The sequence below is a fragment of the Solanum verrucosum genome, unplaced genomic scaffold (genome assembly GCF_900185275.1).
Source record: "Solanum verrucosum unplaced genomic scaffold, falcon-dt-bn FXZP01000273.1, whole genome shotgun sequence".
In the NCBI taxonomy this organism is placed as follows: domain Eukaryota; kingdom Viridiplantae; phylum Streptophyta; class Magnoliopsida; order Solanales; family Solanaceae; genus Solanum; species Solanum verrucosum.
This window is the reverse complement of record NW_026020163.1, coordinates 829,473-846,054: the sequence shown is the minus strand read 5'-3', so window position 1 is coordinate 846,054 and position 16,582 is coordinate 829,473. Positions and strand designations below refer to the sequence as shown.

Here is a 16,582-nt window from a genome sequence, read left to right as displayed (position 1 = left end):
TACGTTATCCTCCTTTAAAACACCCAAAAATGACTTTCAATAGAGGTAACAAACTAGGGAAATGACTAAAATAACTGTAGAACACGTGCATCAAGTTTTCGAAAAAAAAATTGCAGCAAGCATTCACAAAAGGCTCCACGGTCCGTAGAACATTCCACTGTCGTGTAACAGTTACTGCCTTATAGAGTTTCATTGAAACGGACATAGCTTTTTACTCTAAACTTTAATTAACACAAATTTGGTGGCGTTGAAAAGAAGACTCATAGACCTTTCATTTGAGTGGTTATGGCCATCTAATTCCTCATATTCAAAGAGATATGATTGCTTGGAGTTTATCTAAGTAGAATTTTATATCAAAAACAATTGTTAGGAAACATTCAACTCATCTTCAAATTTGTTTTTACAAGTTTTCGGGGTGTTACATCCATGATCCACATCATTTTCAAAACACTTAGTAGCTACTCAAAAGGAATAATGCGATTTTGTTCCAATTTTCCGTGTGTTTTGTGTTTTATATTTTATGTACATTAGCAAGATTATTAATAGTAATAGTCACCAAATAATAGGGACTTTTAGGGATGAACATTAGAAATTTTGGTGACCAATAATATTAGTTTTAGCAGCGCTTATAGTCGCCGCTAATAAAAACTTTTAGCCAAAACATTTATAGGTTTTAGCGGCAATTATAGTCGCCACTAAAGAGCCTTTTAGCGACAACTTTTAATAGTTTTAGCGGCGGTTATAGTCGCCACTAAAACTGACTTTTCGCAACAACTTTATAAGTTTTTTTGGCGATAAATACTTATAGCCACAAAATTTATAGGGTTTAGCCGCGGTAGTAGTTTCCACCAAAGAACCTTTTAGCGACAACTTTTAAAAGTTTTAGCGGCGGTAATAGTCGCCACTAAAATTGACTTTTCGCAACAACTTATAAGTTTTAGCTTTAGTCGCCACTAATAAATACTTTTAGCCACAAAATTTATAGATTTTAGCGGCGATCATAGTCGCTACGAAAGAGTCTTTTATCGACAACTTGTAAAAGTTTTAGCGGCGATTTTAGTCGCCACCAAAGAACCTTTTAGTGACAACTTTTATAAGTTTTAGCAGCGATTATAGTCGCCACTAAAACTGACTTTTCCCAACAACTTTATATGTTTTATGAGGACCTTCGTAATAAGTTGAGGGAACATTACGTATATTCCCACCATTTTCTTAATGCATATTTTTTCATTGGGCCAATATTTAGGGTTTACGCGTTTTTCTTGATTTTTCATGTGTATTAACCCACGGTTGTAATGCTCATGGGCCAATGAAGATTTTTCTAAAAAACCTTATGAGAATCTCAGTAATGAGTTGAGGGAGCATTACATATAGTCCCACCAATTTTTAAGGCATATTTTTGCATTTAGGACAAACTTTTAGAAATTACGCAACTTTCTTGATTTTCGTGTGTATTAGCCCATGGATATTGATGTCTTCTGGCGCCCAAAAGGTTTTCTGAAAAAACTTTGTAAGGACCTTTGTAATGAGTTGGGGGAGCATTACGCATAGTCCCAGCATTTTTGAAGGCATATTTTTCATATAGGGGCCAACTTTTATGAAATACTTAATTTTCTTGGTTTTTCGGGTGCATTAGCCCATGAATGTTGGCGTTCGAAAGGTTTTTCTGAAAGAACTTTATGAGGACCTCCGGAATAAGTTGAAGGAGCATTATGTATAGTACCACCATTTTTAAGGCATATTTTTGCATATAGAGGCCAACTTTTAGAAACTACAAAACTTTGTTGATTTTTCGTGTATATTAGCCATGGAAATTGGCGCCTTATAGCACCCGAAAGTTTTTTCTGAAAAAACTTTATGATGAGGGATGTTGATGGTCAATCAAAACCACATCTCTACCCAATAAAAGTAAAGATAAGATTGTGTATATTTTAACCTTTCTAAACCCCCTCCTTTAAGATTATACTGAAATTTATTGTTATAGTATATTATACTAGTCTCTCAAAGAATACAATCATATCTTTTGCCTAATAAGCAAAATAGACACAATTTAAAATTATACCCAAACAGGTTGAGAGAATTTCATAGAATGCTACGTAATTTTATGAGTGGGATCTGAGGAGGTTGGTGTGTACGCAGATCTTACACCTATCTTGTGAAGTGAAAGGTGATGTTTCTTGTCAGCTCAAGAAGAGCATTTTAAAGCAAGTATGAAAAGGGAATACAGTAGTGAACAAGTCATTATGAAAACAATGTTAAAAAAAAGAAAGTAACAACAACAAATAAATAATAACACAAGAAATTAGGGAACAACAATTAAGCTACTATAGTATATATAATTAAATTGATACATAGTAGTAATATTTTCCTTTTGGATTTTTTCTTTCAACTATGGTTTATTAGTGTTTTTGTTGTTATTTTTGTTGATAATCCCTTCTTCAGTCTGAGTTGAAGGCTTGTAATATCCAGTGACAGGGTCTGGTACCCATGATGACTCTGAAGAAACAGAATTTGCCCTCTCATCTTTCACTAATTTTTGTTGATGATCCTTTTTTGCCGACCCTTCTTCTGCTTGTGTTGCACAATACCCTCTCCTACAATAATAACAACATATTCAGTATAATCTCACGAGTAAGGTCTGAGAACAGACTTTACCCCTACCTTCGTAAGATAGAGAATTTTTTTTTTACAAACACATGTTTTGTTTCAAATTCATAACAAAATAATGAATTGGTACAAAAAGATCAACTCACCTTGTTACTAGATTCAAGGGAAAGCTACCATCAACAAGACAATAAGAAGACTTGAATTTGGAGATGATTCTTGTCATATTGCCAGCCATTTTGAGTCTAAAAGAGAACTCCAAAGACTTGAAAATAATATTACAAAGTCTTTGGTGAATGAATTTACCGAGTTTAGAGACACAAACCAAAGTTGCATTTTATTGTATTATATAAGAAATGGATAGTCAAAAAGTGGAACAATTTGGTAGGCCACTTGTATAATTGAATCTACTTGGTCATTATGACTTTAGTACCTAGAAACTTCCCTTCAATATGAAGAACCACCCACGTTGCATCATCCTATTATATAAAAAGAAGTTTCCAAGAGGAAGACGTCATATATACAGTGATAATGTAAAGTATATTCATATAATCAAGTCAAATATAAAATAGTCACATATAGGTTTCTATGACAAGCACTAGTTAATTATGTAAAGAAAATGATAATTGACATGATATCACAAGTTAAATTCACAGAGAACAAAACAAAAAATATTATCCGTGTATATAACTTAAACTTTGTGTGAATAGATGGTGGCCTCTAGGTACGAGAAAGGCTACCTCTTTTGGCCTTTCATGTAGTCACGACCTACTTGTGTCAAATGGATCTTTATTTTTATTTTTTTAAACAATAACTTATGTACCCCACATATAATCACAAAAGTTGTATATATATATACAAATAAACAAAATAAAGTGCCATAAAATGCAAAGATCACACAATTCTACATGATTTATCAGAGCAGATAAAAATTCTAAATGCAAATCTCACCATATGAATCGAGTCCCACATGAAATGTAAATAAAAGTTTATGATAGTTTAAACTTTTAGATAAAAACGTGCCGCAACCTCGATGTTTATGATGAAACTCATACGAATAATATCCACCCTTAACAACTAATGAATTACAAGGTACAACCACTAGAACAAAGAGGAAAATAAGAGAAAACAGAGAGAAGTCGTAAATAAGAAAAAGGAAACATTGCAAATTACAAAAGTATTCGAAATTTCAGATAATCTTTTATAGTTCCTAACAATTGTATGCCTTTCCACATCTAAATGTCAAAATCGTGTTTGTGTGTAGTTCACTCAGATTGGGCAAGGTGGAACATCAAGGGTGATACCAGCTTGGATTTGGCCCCAACCGATGAGACGCCAGTGCTTCTCGATTCTCCTGCTAAGAGCAATTTTCTCACCTTTGCTGGTACACACAGGTGATGTCAATTGCAGTTTTGCAAAGACATTCTTAACAGCAACAACACGAGCCCCAGTTGACATAGATCCTATATTTAACATGAGAATCTCTCCCTTGGCCAACTTTGAGACTTTACCCTGCCTTTCCGTGTCCTTTGTCCTCACTCCCAGAAGACGGCGGAGCAAGAAGAAATTTACCTGCATTACAAAGTGATGTGATTTGGAAGAAGAATAGCAATGTTCCTTTTGTTCTAAAAGAGTCTGAAACTGATGTCTAAGTGATTTACCTCCAGTTCGACAAACACTTCAGGAAGTGAGCCAACCTCCCCAAGAACCTGTCCGACCAATCGATCAGCACGAGTCAATGTTGGATCCATAGTTGTTCCAACTCCAATGAGGCCTCCGGGCACAGCAAATTGTAGCTCATTTTGCTCAGCAAACAATGACACTATTCTTGAATATATAGGGGTACACTTAATGTTGCCACTCTCATCCTTGACAGTAATACCGGGACGAACCTCAATGAGTTGATTTACCTTCAGGACGCCCTGCAGAAAAACATTTACTTGCTCATTGACTTGGTCCATCTTTCAATCAGATTTTCATTCTCTATGTAACGGTTAGCATAAGCATTAGGTATAACGAAAGGACATCTGTCGCATTAGAAATTGGTGCCCTTGGTCAATCAAGGAAACCGTGAAGGAAAAGAAGGTTTGAGTTGTAGCCTTTGTTTGCTTTGCGGAATATAAGGGCATACCTTCAGTATACTGCCACCAGCGACACCGCCTCTGATATCATCAACTTCAAAACCAGGTTTATTAACATCAAATGATCGGATGACTATCATATTTGGTGGTGAAATGAAATTCCTCTCAGGAATGGGAATTTTCTTCACTATATATTCAGCAACAACATCGATGTTGTACTTCAATTGCGCAGAGATTGGTACAACTGGGGCTCCATCAGCAACAGTTCCCTGAACAAGGTATTGAAATAAGGTTATAAAGATACAGCCTTAAGATAAGCATTGACACAGTAAAGGGGTAAACCAATTACACTGACCTGAATAAATTTCTGAATTGCCTCATGCTGGTTAATGGCAACATTTTCCTGAACTAGATCAACCTTATTTTGGAGAATTATTATGTGTTGGAGACGCATAATTTCTACAGCAGCTAAATGTTCAGAAGTCTGAGGTTGGGGACAGCTCTCATTAGCAGCAATTAGAAGTAATGCTCCATCCATAATTGCAGCTCCATTAAGCATAGTAGCCATGAGAATATCATGACCCTGCAGTAAATTTCACAATACAAAAGCATTCTATATCAGGAAATTAAATGTCTTGCTGATGGCGAAAAATCAGACAATGAACCTAGGTGCTTCGCAAAAGACTACATGTAGGGGAAGTGTTTACAGATTGACACATTGCAAAAGAATAGTGCAGAGACTCACAAAAGAATATAATTGGATAACGTATATTCTATCTTCTTAAGTTTTAACAAAGGTAAAGGATCAAAAAGAATCCTACAGATCAGACCAACAGACAAAAGTTCCTATAAATGACAGGAAGGCGTGTCAGACCATCAGCGTGTCGAGATCATTTTGACTACTGTCAATATGTAACCATATGTGTTCGACTTTGTTATGATAACCTTAAAAGTATTCTTTCCCCTTGCAGTCTAAAAAGGGGTATATCAGGTATTTGTAGCATATACCGTAAGGGTCCCAAACCTGTTAAAAGGGAGCAGTAATGCAGCCAATGACAGTTCTAAAACAAAGATCTCTTTCCCCTTATATACTCTAGAAAAGGGGCAAGCCGAGTTTTGGGGCCTCTGCTGTATCGTGTAAGGGTTCCGTACCTTCCAAAAGTGAGCTGCAATGCAGTGGATGGAAGTTTACAAGACAAAAGAACCTCACTTAGTATTGAAAAGTATCTACTAATACAAAAACCTACAGAAAAGAATCTCTCCATAGAATGAGGTTAAGAGAATCTCTCCATAGAATGAGGTTAAAAGAATCTCTCCACATAAAGTAACCTACTGCATGCTCACGGGCTTAAATATCCAAAACCTGAGATCATAAAAACAACATCTACAGATTCTCATGGCGGTAACAGATGCAGCTATGAGATTTACCAACTTTTCTTTAGATAGAGACCAACATAGCTGAACTTGCTTCTTCCTAGAGAAGGCATGACAGTTAAGAAGACAGCAAAAACAGGAGGCAGAAACTTTTTCCATTTTTTTATATAACCGAGAAAACATCGAGGACCAGTGGTGCACAGTTTACAACTCGGTGGATAATAGGCCAACCCCTCTACCCTATTCAATTATATACTAGCGATGTGCGCCTAGCCCACACGTCGTGCAATGCACTCTTACCGATAGACTAGAACCCTAGGGGAAACTAGAAACCGAAAACTAAGGAAAACAAAAACTCCTAGTCTTTCATCAAATCCAAGAGACTGCTAATTGGAACCACGAGTAGCATGAACATTAAATGTGTTAACAGAACATAAAGAACATTATCAAAAGAAAAAGAAGAGAAATGACCCATTTAAAGATTATCTTGATACCATCATGTTGGTGTATTTCCTGAATTATGACAGCTTAAGATTTTCATTAGAGTATCCATATTTGCACAAGATCAAACAACAAAGAACTATCATCTTCTGTCGCATCCCAATACTCAAGTAAAATGGCAGTAACATATACTGTAAATGGTAGGTGAGAAGCTTACGGGGCAATCAACGAAAGATACATGTCTCAGCAATTTCATCCTACAGGTCTCGAAACCGGGGACATCACACATGGGACCGTCTTCTTTTCCACTTCCATATGCCCTGAAAAGGATACACCGTTACAGCATAAAAGTGACACAAATGAGCAAAGAACAGTTCCATTCAAATTCAAGTACTTACTTGTAGCACATGGGTCTAGGGCAGCGGTCTTCTTCACATTTATATATCTTAGCATTAGCATATCCAAGCTTAATTGTGATGTTTCTTTCTAGCTCATTTTTAAAACGAACAGTCTGCATAAATAAGGCAAGACAGATAATTAGTTACTTTCTAGAGGACAATAGAATCTTAGGTTGCCCAAATCAGCATGTGCTTAGCTTTCAAAAATTTTGTAGCATGAATTCGTTATGACAAATGCAGTAAGATCAAAGTAGGTAGATAATCAGACAAACTATCTTGGTGGTCAATTTATCAAGGCAATCAATTCATAATAAGCTAAAAATACATGCAAATCATTAATGATCTCAACAGCTGATAACTCCAGATAACTTCCCCATAATAATGAGGTTACATCTCACGCCATAATATATGCCGCATAGAGTAACAATATTCAATCATAACTCAAAAAAGAGGAAAAACCTTGAAATACTTGGTTATTCTTATAACCAACCTCCAAATACTTTTAGGAAGAATGTGCAAACACGCAAATGTTAGTTACTCTGCACCATAGAGTAACTAAAAAAGAGGAAAAGCCTTGAAATACTTAGTTATTCTTATATGTTATAAGTTATAACCAACCTCAAAATACTTTTAGCAAGAATGTGCAGCAAACAAATAGTAGTAAACTGGGCTTAGACATTTAATACATGCTCAAATGGTTTATCCATGAATTCAAAAGTAATATAAGGCTATGTATTTACAGTTACAATGATCAATATACTGGTTTTATTTTTTTGACAAGAAAAGATCAATGTATTATTTGTTTTATAACTAAAAGAAAACTGATAAAAACAAAGACATACTTAAATGAAGGTTCAGATTCCAGAACAAATGCGTACCTGCACTCCAGATATAGCTTTTACAACTGTTGACTTCCCATGAGCCACATGCCCAATGGTACCTGGATAATGAACCTAAATTCAGTCTGATGCCAGTAACGTATAAAAGAGTTTCTCAAAGAATACAAAGAAACCAAAATGCAGTGCACATATAGAATAATAGAAATACATGTTCATTAGTGAGCAGTTTACCAATATTTATTGTAGCCTGACGAGAAATAACCTCTGGTGAAAGTGGATGCAACTTTGTTACATCCAACTTACTCAGGTCCTGCTCCATCAATCCTTTCCGAGACATTTTTAGCTGTTCTTTGATACTTCTTCAGATGTCGGTAATTTTCAAGTCTGAAACTGGAAATAAATCAAGAAATAATGCTCAAAACAGTGACTTCAGACAGACAGTTGAGCTATGTCTCAAGGCATAGAGATTTACAGACAATAGTTTAATCACTAAAATTTTAACTTATTTTTATCAGATAAACAATTTCATTAATTACAAGGCCATAATCAGCCTTATACAAGAAGTATACCAAAAAGTAAAGAACCTACAAAAAGATATGGTTCTCTACAAAAGATATTGAATTCTCTATGCAGCCCGGAACTACATGGGTATACCAAAAATAAATAAGGGATCGGAGATTACTCCTCAACTGCCCAAAACTCAATTCTACCCCTTAGAAAGCCCTCCTGTTTCTCGCTAAAATTTTAAATTAGACTGAACTATTAGACACCTCGTTATTGTTTTGTCCTTTTCTCTTGGGATCTTATTTTTGCTCGAAAGAATTGCTTCTTTATTTATTATCAAAAGGTGGAACAGAAATAGAGGCTAGTAAGTACAATTTGCAAAGTCTAACTAAAACATTTCAAAGCAAGACGGAACAGAAAGTATTTGACATTACAATAGTGTGCACTTATACCTTTCAAAATACAATGTAACAATAATATCCTCCTCATCCTCTACAGAAAAGTAACTAAAACATTTCAAAAGAAGCATTAAAGGATAAAAGTAGAAGAAGAAGCAGCAGAAGGAGGAGGAGCACATCCTCCCCTCCTCTTAAGTATGGATGATGATGCATCTTTTTGTGCGACCTCCTCCTCCTCCCTAATAACTCACCCATCGTTTGTTCGTGTAAGGATAAGTATGAGATACATAGAACCGTAATTTGCCTTATGAGATAAATTATTTAGTAAGAACATTAGAGAGCCCATAATTTGCTTATAAGGTAAGTTATTTAGGATGAAAATGAAATGGACCCGATAAAATGGGACGGATACAGAGGATTCATATACCCGATAACAAATATCCATTACATCAGCCAATAAAATACTCCATATGTCTCAATTAATGTCGCATAGTTGAAATTTCGAGGTCAAGCCAAGTGTTTCTTTGACCGCATTTCTTTATATGCCTTTAAAATATTTTTAATTTGTTAATTATTGTTAATTTTAGTACTTTATGCATAGTTTTCAGATATACAAAATTTTATTTCAAAAAACTTAAAAGTTTCTATGTCCAAATTGACGATCAAAGTTTAAAAGTGTTTGAATCTCGAAATTCCAACTGTGACACTAAAATTGAGACAGAAGAAATGCTATGAATAAAACACAATAGAATTTAAGGCATAGCTGATTAATAAGTCATCCGCAAGAGCTTCTTTCCTTACACAACGCAATCTCATAGATGCTGCAACTACTTCCCAAATTGCAAGCCAAAAACAAAGCACTCACAAATAATATTTATATTACATTATTTGTTTTTTGGAGGCATCAGCTTTTACATCAGTCCTAAAACCCTAATTCCTAAAACTCAAATCACCAGATATATTAGCTCCGACAGAGTCAAACTTATCACGATTCATAACTTATATAAGAACAAAACTATATGTAGATTAAAAATATATATTCAGATAAATTTAACAAATGCACAACTAAAAAAACCATTAAAAATTGAAGGTTTTATACTATGAGCAAAATATGACAAAGAGATACAAATGTAAATCATTATGGAGGTGGTCTACGGTGGCAAAGGGGAAGAGGACTCACCGGAGAAGAGTGAAACGGCGGCGTCGCAGCTGCACTCGAGAGAGAAAGTAAAACGAAGAATGAGAAAGATTTTGGCTTAGTGGGGTAGAAGATGATATATTTACGTTCGAAACCCATACTTATATTTAAACTATATCAAGAGCCCTCCTTTTTTTGTTTTTGTTGTTTTAGTACTAGGGGTGTCAAAAAAGAAAAAATTGAAAAATCGAATCGAAAATCAAACTAAATCGATAAAAGAATCGACAAGCATTTTTGAGTTGGTTTAATATATATATATATATATATATATATATATATAAATCGATAAAAGAATCGACAAGTATTTTTGAGTTGGTTTAATATATATATATATATATATATATATATATATATATAAAAGATCTTATATTAATTTTTATGAATTCAGAAGAATGAACTAGTATATTTTTTTATTTTTTTATTTTTTTTATAATCGAGAAATCCGTATGTGACCCGCCCTTTGGACCAATCACAGACTTCTAAACTCAGTGGATAATGGGTCCCCCCCTCTACCCTTCTCCACTTAAATACAGGGCTTCACTTTGCATGGTGTGAGGCTTGAACCTGCGACCTAAGCCACAAATCCTCCACCTTTTGTCACTTGAGCTAGACCTTGGGGGGCAAACTAGTATATATTACTATGTGTCCTCTCATCTCAAGTACGTTTCAATCACAAATTCCCAACACTATTTATCGACTAAACAAATTATCACCGATCATATTTCTCTATTCAAACACCATTTGAAAAAATAAAGATAAGTAAAAAATGCTAGTAGTACTTTTATAGATTCGTGTAGCATTAAACTCATTAAAAGAAGAAGCATTTCCTAATTGAATTTTTTCCATTTTGATAACTTGAATTCGAGACTTCAAATAAAATATTAATAAATTTTATTGATCTCACCACACCGCCGTAATCCATGTATCATTACTTTACTAATATAAGCTAGAAAATTTTCAAATATTTTATTTTCTAGCTATAGAAAAGAAGGTATAAAAGATATATTTCGAGAATATTAGAAATTTGGAGGCAAAATAATTACACTTGGAATAGCTTAAATTGCTAAAAAGCAAAGTGAAGAAGGCCACTAGTCTTCAAAATTCATGCAAATCCCTCCACTTTTTTTTCTTCTTATGGACCCCAAAATTCTTAATTAGATCTCACCCAAAAAGAAAAAAAAATATAGAACAAGAAAAAACCTAACATTAATTTTTTAAAATTTTCATCATGAGATCTGATGATAATCATGAGGTGATTCATAAAAATTATATTAAAAAACACAGCATGATGAAGAGATTTTCATTTAGAAATTCAATTCTATATGTGCTTGAAAAACAAAGATTTATGTGTCTTTTGATTGGAATTGCTACGTCAATTGTCATTTGCTCTGTAGTTTCTATTTCTTCTCCAATATTAAAATCCGATTTCGAAACGATTAATATTCAAGATACATTTATATTGAGTAATCCGATCCCTCGAAGAATTGCGTATGAGTTGGTTGATGAAACCGACCACGCTAATGCAGGTATCTTTACAATTGTGTCATGTTGACGTAGATTCACCTTCTTTAATGTCATCAAGTACCTTCTCTACAATTAGCGACAATGAATTGGCATTGCATCTATCCTAATAATTTTTTAGCATTTTCTATCCCATTTGAAAAATTATGAGTTCGGTTGAACCTGTATTCTATCTGACTCTACTAGTAGGTACAAACATATGAGATTCAAGGGAATCTCTAGTTTAAAAAAAGACAAGTTCTCAAGTAATATTGGACTAAAACCAACTCAAATAATATGAAACACATAAAAATATAAATTACCGATCTTAACTTTATTATTTCAGAATTAAAACGTAGTTAATTGACGAATATACATGACGCAATACGGTATTCGTTGTAAATCAATATTTTCGATAAATTAAAATTTCATATTTCGGAACATCTTGATTGAATTACCTCAAAAAATTGTATGTACATTCTAACTAGACTTGGATGTAACAATGTGTTTTGATACATACAATCATCTTCTCTAACGGCCAAAATTTTCATTGTAACCAAATTTTTATGTTACGTTAACAATAAAAAAATATTCTAACAAAAGACATTACAGAAAGGACTGACCGATTTTTGTTGTTGTTGTAGGTGGAAAGGTTCCTTTGGGATTGAAGGGAAAGACTAAGAGAATATTAGTAACAGGAGGAGCAGGATTTGTTGGGAGCCATTTGGTGGATAGATTAATAGCAAGAGGAGATAGTGTTATTGTTGTTGATAATTTTTTTACAGGTAAAAAAGAGAATTTGTTGCACCATTTCAAGAACCCAAGATTTGAACTTATTCGACACGACGTCGTTGAGCCGATTTTGTTAGAAGTTGATCAAATTTATCATCTAGCTTGCCCTGCTTCTCCTGTTCATTACAAGTTTAATCCAGTCAAGACTATCATATCCTTAATTTCATATTCTTTAAATTAAGTACATAATACCATTGCACCACTATTCTTTTGACAATAGGTGTGAACTACATAAATATATTTTTTTTATCACAAGGTATAGTTCAAATCAAAAATAGTAACGATACATATCACGTTTTTCATATGATCATATTTGTTTTCTTGATTTTTTTTCCTTGACTTTAAAATGGAAAGATATCACAAAACAAATGTGATGGGAACAATGAATATGTTGGGATTAGCAAAAAGAGTGGGAGCTAGATTTCTTATTACTAGCACAAGTGAAGTTTATGGTGATCCATTGCAACATCCTCAAGCTGAGACTTATTGGGGCAATGTTAATCCCATTGGTAAGTCAATTCATTTTACTCTTTCACTTTGATCGCGAGTGTAGATCGTCTGTCTAAATAATTTTATGTTATTGATATCATATTATATAATATGTGATTGTAAATTCCTTGTTATTTGTATTATAAATGAATCTAGACGATCTATTTAAGATTTGGGAATTCTCACTAGTGGTGACCCTTTCACTCTTCAACATAGTGATACAATTATGAAAATTTATACATTTATCTAATAAGTAATGGCGGAACCACATACGACAAAAGGAGTTTACTGAAAATTTATACTATGTAAAGTAGCTTTGATCCAAATTATGTATTTATCTTCAAAATTTCGTTGAACATATCCAAAATAATAATTTAAAGCTTAATAACTTAAAAGATTACTATAATCTTGAACCCATAAGTTACAAATCATTATTCCGCCTCTGACTATGTATATATATATGTGAATTTTATTTGTGTGCATGTCAATTATTAATTGAATCCCCCTATACATAAGAGAACATTGTTCCTTAATCCCCTTGATGAAATTTCTCCCTCGATCCATCACTACTAATACGTGACGTGATTATGTACATATAGTTTTTATATCGTCAGTGCATCGGACTTAAACTCGACTTTTTTTTGGGGAACTTGTGAACAGGTGTCCGCAGTTGTTATGATGAAGGAAAACGTACAGCTGAAACTTTGACCATGGATTACCATAGAGGACTCAACATTGAGGTACATTTTCTTCTTGAAATCTAATTTTAAACCATAGTAAAAAAAAAAAATAAAAAAAAAAAAAAATTGCAAAATAAAAATATATTGATCTCTTGAAGAATTATTTGAACACATTGAGTTGACTTATTTCACGTTAGAATTTCGTTATTGACAAAGGTAAATACGAGACGATTTGCTAACGAAAACTTGTTTTTTAACAGGTTAGAATTGCTAGGATTTTCAACACATATGGACCACGTATGTGCATAGATGATGGTCGTGTTGTTAGCAATTTTGTTGCACAGGTTTGTGTTAAATTAATCATAATTGATTTAATATTAATGTATTTTTTGCATTTAATTGATTAAATATTTACTATACTTTAATTTCATTGAATATTAAAAAAAAAATTGTAGGCTTTAAGAAAGGAGCCAATGACAGTTTATGGAGATGGAAAACAAACCAGGAGCTTTCAATTTGTCTCTGATTTGGTAAATTTTTTATTTTTACTTCACTTATTCAAAAATGGAATATTTATTTATTTATTGAAGGTCTATAAAAAAAAAACAATTGTTATCGTAAATAAATAAACCTTTAATTTGTGTGTGATTGTTGTAATTAATTAATAGGTTGAAGGTTTGATGAGGTTGATGGAAGGAAATCATGTAGGTCCTTTTAATCTTGGGAATCCTGGTGAATTCACCATGCTTGAACTAGCTAAGGTATGTGTCTTTTTTCATTCGATATTCGATAATACGTAATGTAACTCGATCAATTCAAATTTATGTCGAAAAGTCCTATTTTGGAATTAAAACTTTTCCTATTAAAAGTGACTCTATACAAAAGGCATGTCTCAGATTTTGATCGAGGATAAAAGAGTAAACATAAAGAGGGTACTAAGGGGGTTACTGTATCCTTCTAAGCAAATGAAAGAGTGTGGAATTGGCCACCAAAGGGTGTGTGGTTAAGCGGTAAATGTTCTTCAATCATTAATACGAGGGTTAAAATTTGAATTTTGAAAATAAAAATTATCTTTGACAAAGAGCACTAGGATTTTCATAATGAGCTTTATACACCGCAAATTCAAACTAGACAAACCAATTATAAGCCGTAGTGGAGCAATGTATGATGAAATTAAAGGAGAGTCAATTAAATCGCCATACAACATATATAGATAAAAGATTTATATATATAACTTGTTGAATACACTTTATATAAAGGAAACTTTCATTAAAGTGTTACACTTTTTATTCCCGACCCTTGTTAGAATTTTTGGCTCCACTACTATCACTGAGTTTCAAACTCCAAACACTGACTGAATGTAAAACAAAAAGTTCAAGGAATAGGCATGAACAAAAAATAACATATCCCATATAACACTTAACATTCTTTTTTAACGTAACACATTGATTCTACTAATTCTATTTTCTATCATTTCTTAAAACTCGAGACGTGTGATTAATGCTGAATGAATCGTATTCATCTCACTATACTCCTCGATGATTTTTGTAGGTGGTGCAAGAAACAATAGATCCAAATGCAAAAATAGAATTTAGGCCCAACACAGAAGATGATCCACACAAGAGAAAGCCAGATATTACAAAAGCAAAACAGCTTCTAGGATGGGAGCCAGCAGTTTCTCTCCGGCAAGGACTTCCGATGATGGTTGATGACTTCCGGCAACGGATTTTCGGTGACGGCAAACAAGATTCCGGCAACTTATTAACCATATAATAATTATATATAGAAATTAATTTTTTTTTCTCCATGAAAATGGTTAAATGGAGAAAATGAAAATGAATAATAAGAAGAGTAGGAGGTTGTTTAATTAGAGTTTTAATTACTTATATTGAACTTCTTCCAAAAGAAATTAAATAGAATGCAAAGGTGCATTAACTTTTTTTTTTTTGGATATAATGAAAAGTTCGAAAAGATTGTGGTTGAATTCTAATTTCGTACTTGATTAATTTCACGTATAATCAACAAATTTTACATATTATTGTAATGGCATAGTAAGAAGATATATGTTCTCTCATTAAAGCAATTGAACATTACAATATGTTACAATAGTAAACTCGTGAAACTATTTCTTGTCATATTCAAATAACTGAACTATTATGAATCGCTTAAATTATCTGAAAAGTCATTTTTTTGTGTCAAAAAATACAAATGACAAAAAATAAATAAATCTCATAAGAATTTTAACAATTCATAGACAAAAGAAAATTAAGAATTGTTTACATTTCCATTTAGGCTCACAAAGTTTTACTTTTAACATAGTTAACACTCAAAGATGGTGCCAAATCTTTTCTTGATTGGTGGTTTTTTCAACCTAGCGTCTGATACTTATATTGAAGTTCCGATTAATCTGAATTGCAAGAAAATCTTAATGAATATGTAAAACATCTAAAATGCAACATAAATTGAATGAATCATGAAAAATAAAAAAAAAATACTTTAGATGTATTTTTAACCCTCCACTCTAGATATAAAAAGAATCAATGCTATGATAACAAGTAAAACGTTCTCATGCATAAATAGTCAAGACAAACGTTAATCATCATAAAAGAATCATAAACATTAAATATATTAAAGTTATATAACAATAACAACATATCCAATAATCTAAGTCATAGAACAATATTATAGTGATTGTTATCTTTATAAGACATTCAAAGTTAAGATATATTTTCTAAAATTTAAATATTTGATAATCTAATTAATAAAACCTCTCAAAAAGAATTGATACAATCTTACAAAGCCAACATTAAAACATGGTTAATTCAAATTGAAGTGAATTAGAGAAATTAAGAAATAAAAAGTAAGTGTAAATTTAATTGTATACAATTTTTAATTATAACTATATCAATAATAAAATTTCAAAAATATGTGCCTAATAATAATTAGTAAGAGATTAGCAACAAACTATTATTTATTTTTTAATTGAAATACTGCTTCCGTCCCATTTTGACGACTATTTTGAAACAAGTATTTATATTATATCTACAACTAAAAAGGAACGGAGAGAGTAGTAACAATAAATACATCATTTTTTTTATGTTCTACTTATCGTATTTTTGTTTTCATCAGATCTGGTGGTCTCTTTTAGGTATGTATCTCCTTCATCGTTGTTCGTTTAATCTTGCCTCTTATTGGAATTTGTTTCTTTTTTGTGCATCTTCGTAATTGAATTTGGGGGTTTTTGGTAGTGGCTTTAGGGTTGAGCCGCCCATGGGTGAAATATC

The 16,582-nt window shown here is 32.7% G+C and overlaps 3 protein-coding genes across 4 annotated transcripts; 1 reads left to right on the top strand and 2 right to left on the bottom strand.

The window, feature by feature from the left end:
* Nucleotides 1–2,302: 2,302 nt before the first annotated feature.
* LOC125828595 (late embryogenis abundant protein 2-like) lies at nucleotides 2,303–2,917 on the bottom strand. Its single transcript, XM_049507907.1, has 2 exons — nucleotides 2,754–2,917; nucleotides 2,303–2,594 (listed from the first exon to the last, which is right to left on the bottom strand). Exons 1-2 carry the CDS (start codon nucleotides 2,840–2,842, stop codon nucleotides 2,390–2,392), a joined length of 294 nt encoding a protein of 97 aa, XP_049363864.1. The 5' UTR covers nucleotides 2,843–2,917; the 3' UTR covers nucleotides 2,303–2,389.
* Nucleotides 2,918–3,729: 812 nt separating this feature from the next.
* Nucleotides 3,730–9,899, bottom strand: LOC125828583 (eukaryotic translation initiation factor 2 subunit gamma-like). Of its 2 annotated transcripts, none has more exons than XM_049507891.1 (9): nucleotides 9,820–9,899; nucleotides 7,969–8,127; nucleotides 7,777–7,838; nucleotides 6,899–7,011; nucleotides 6,718–6,820; nucleotides 5,041–5,268; nucleotides 4,736–4,954; nucleotides 4,266–4,526; nucleotides 3,730–4,176 (listed from the first exon to the last, which is right to left on the bottom strand). In XM_049507891.1, exons 2-9 carry the CDS (start codon nucleotides 8,072–8,074, stop codon nucleotides 3,874–3,876), a joined length of 1,395 nt encoding a protein of 464 aa, XP_049363848.1. In that variant the 5' UTR covers nucleotides 8,075–8,127; nucleotides 9,820–9,899; the 3' UTR covers nucleotides 3,730–3,873. The 2 variants fall into 2 exon arrangements, with proteins under 2 accessions (XP_049363848.1, XP_049363849.1); XM_049507892.1 differs by having other exon boundaries at nucleotides 7,969–8,121; nucleotides 9,820–9,878.
* A 1,155-nt stretch (nucleotides 9,900–11,054) lies between these two features.
* On the top strand, nucleotides 11,055–15,091 carry LOC125828594 (UDP-glucuronic acid decarboxylase 4-like). Its single transcript, XM_049507906.1, has 8 exons — nucleotides 11,055–11,363; nucleotides 11,982–12,281; nucleotides 12,492–12,638; nucleotides 13,279–13,358; nucleotides 13,559–13,642; nucleotides 13,754–13,828; nucleotides 13,967–14,059; nucleotides 14,850–15,091. The coding sequence occupies exons 1-8, from the start codon at nucleotides 11,066–11,068 to the stop codon at nucleotides 15,069–15,071; spliced, it is 1,299 nt and encodes a 432-aa protein (XP_049363863.1). The 5' UTR covers nucleotides 11,055–11,065; the 3' UTR covers nucleotides 15,072–15,091.
* Nucleotides 15,092–16,582: the final 1,491 nt, after the last annotated feature.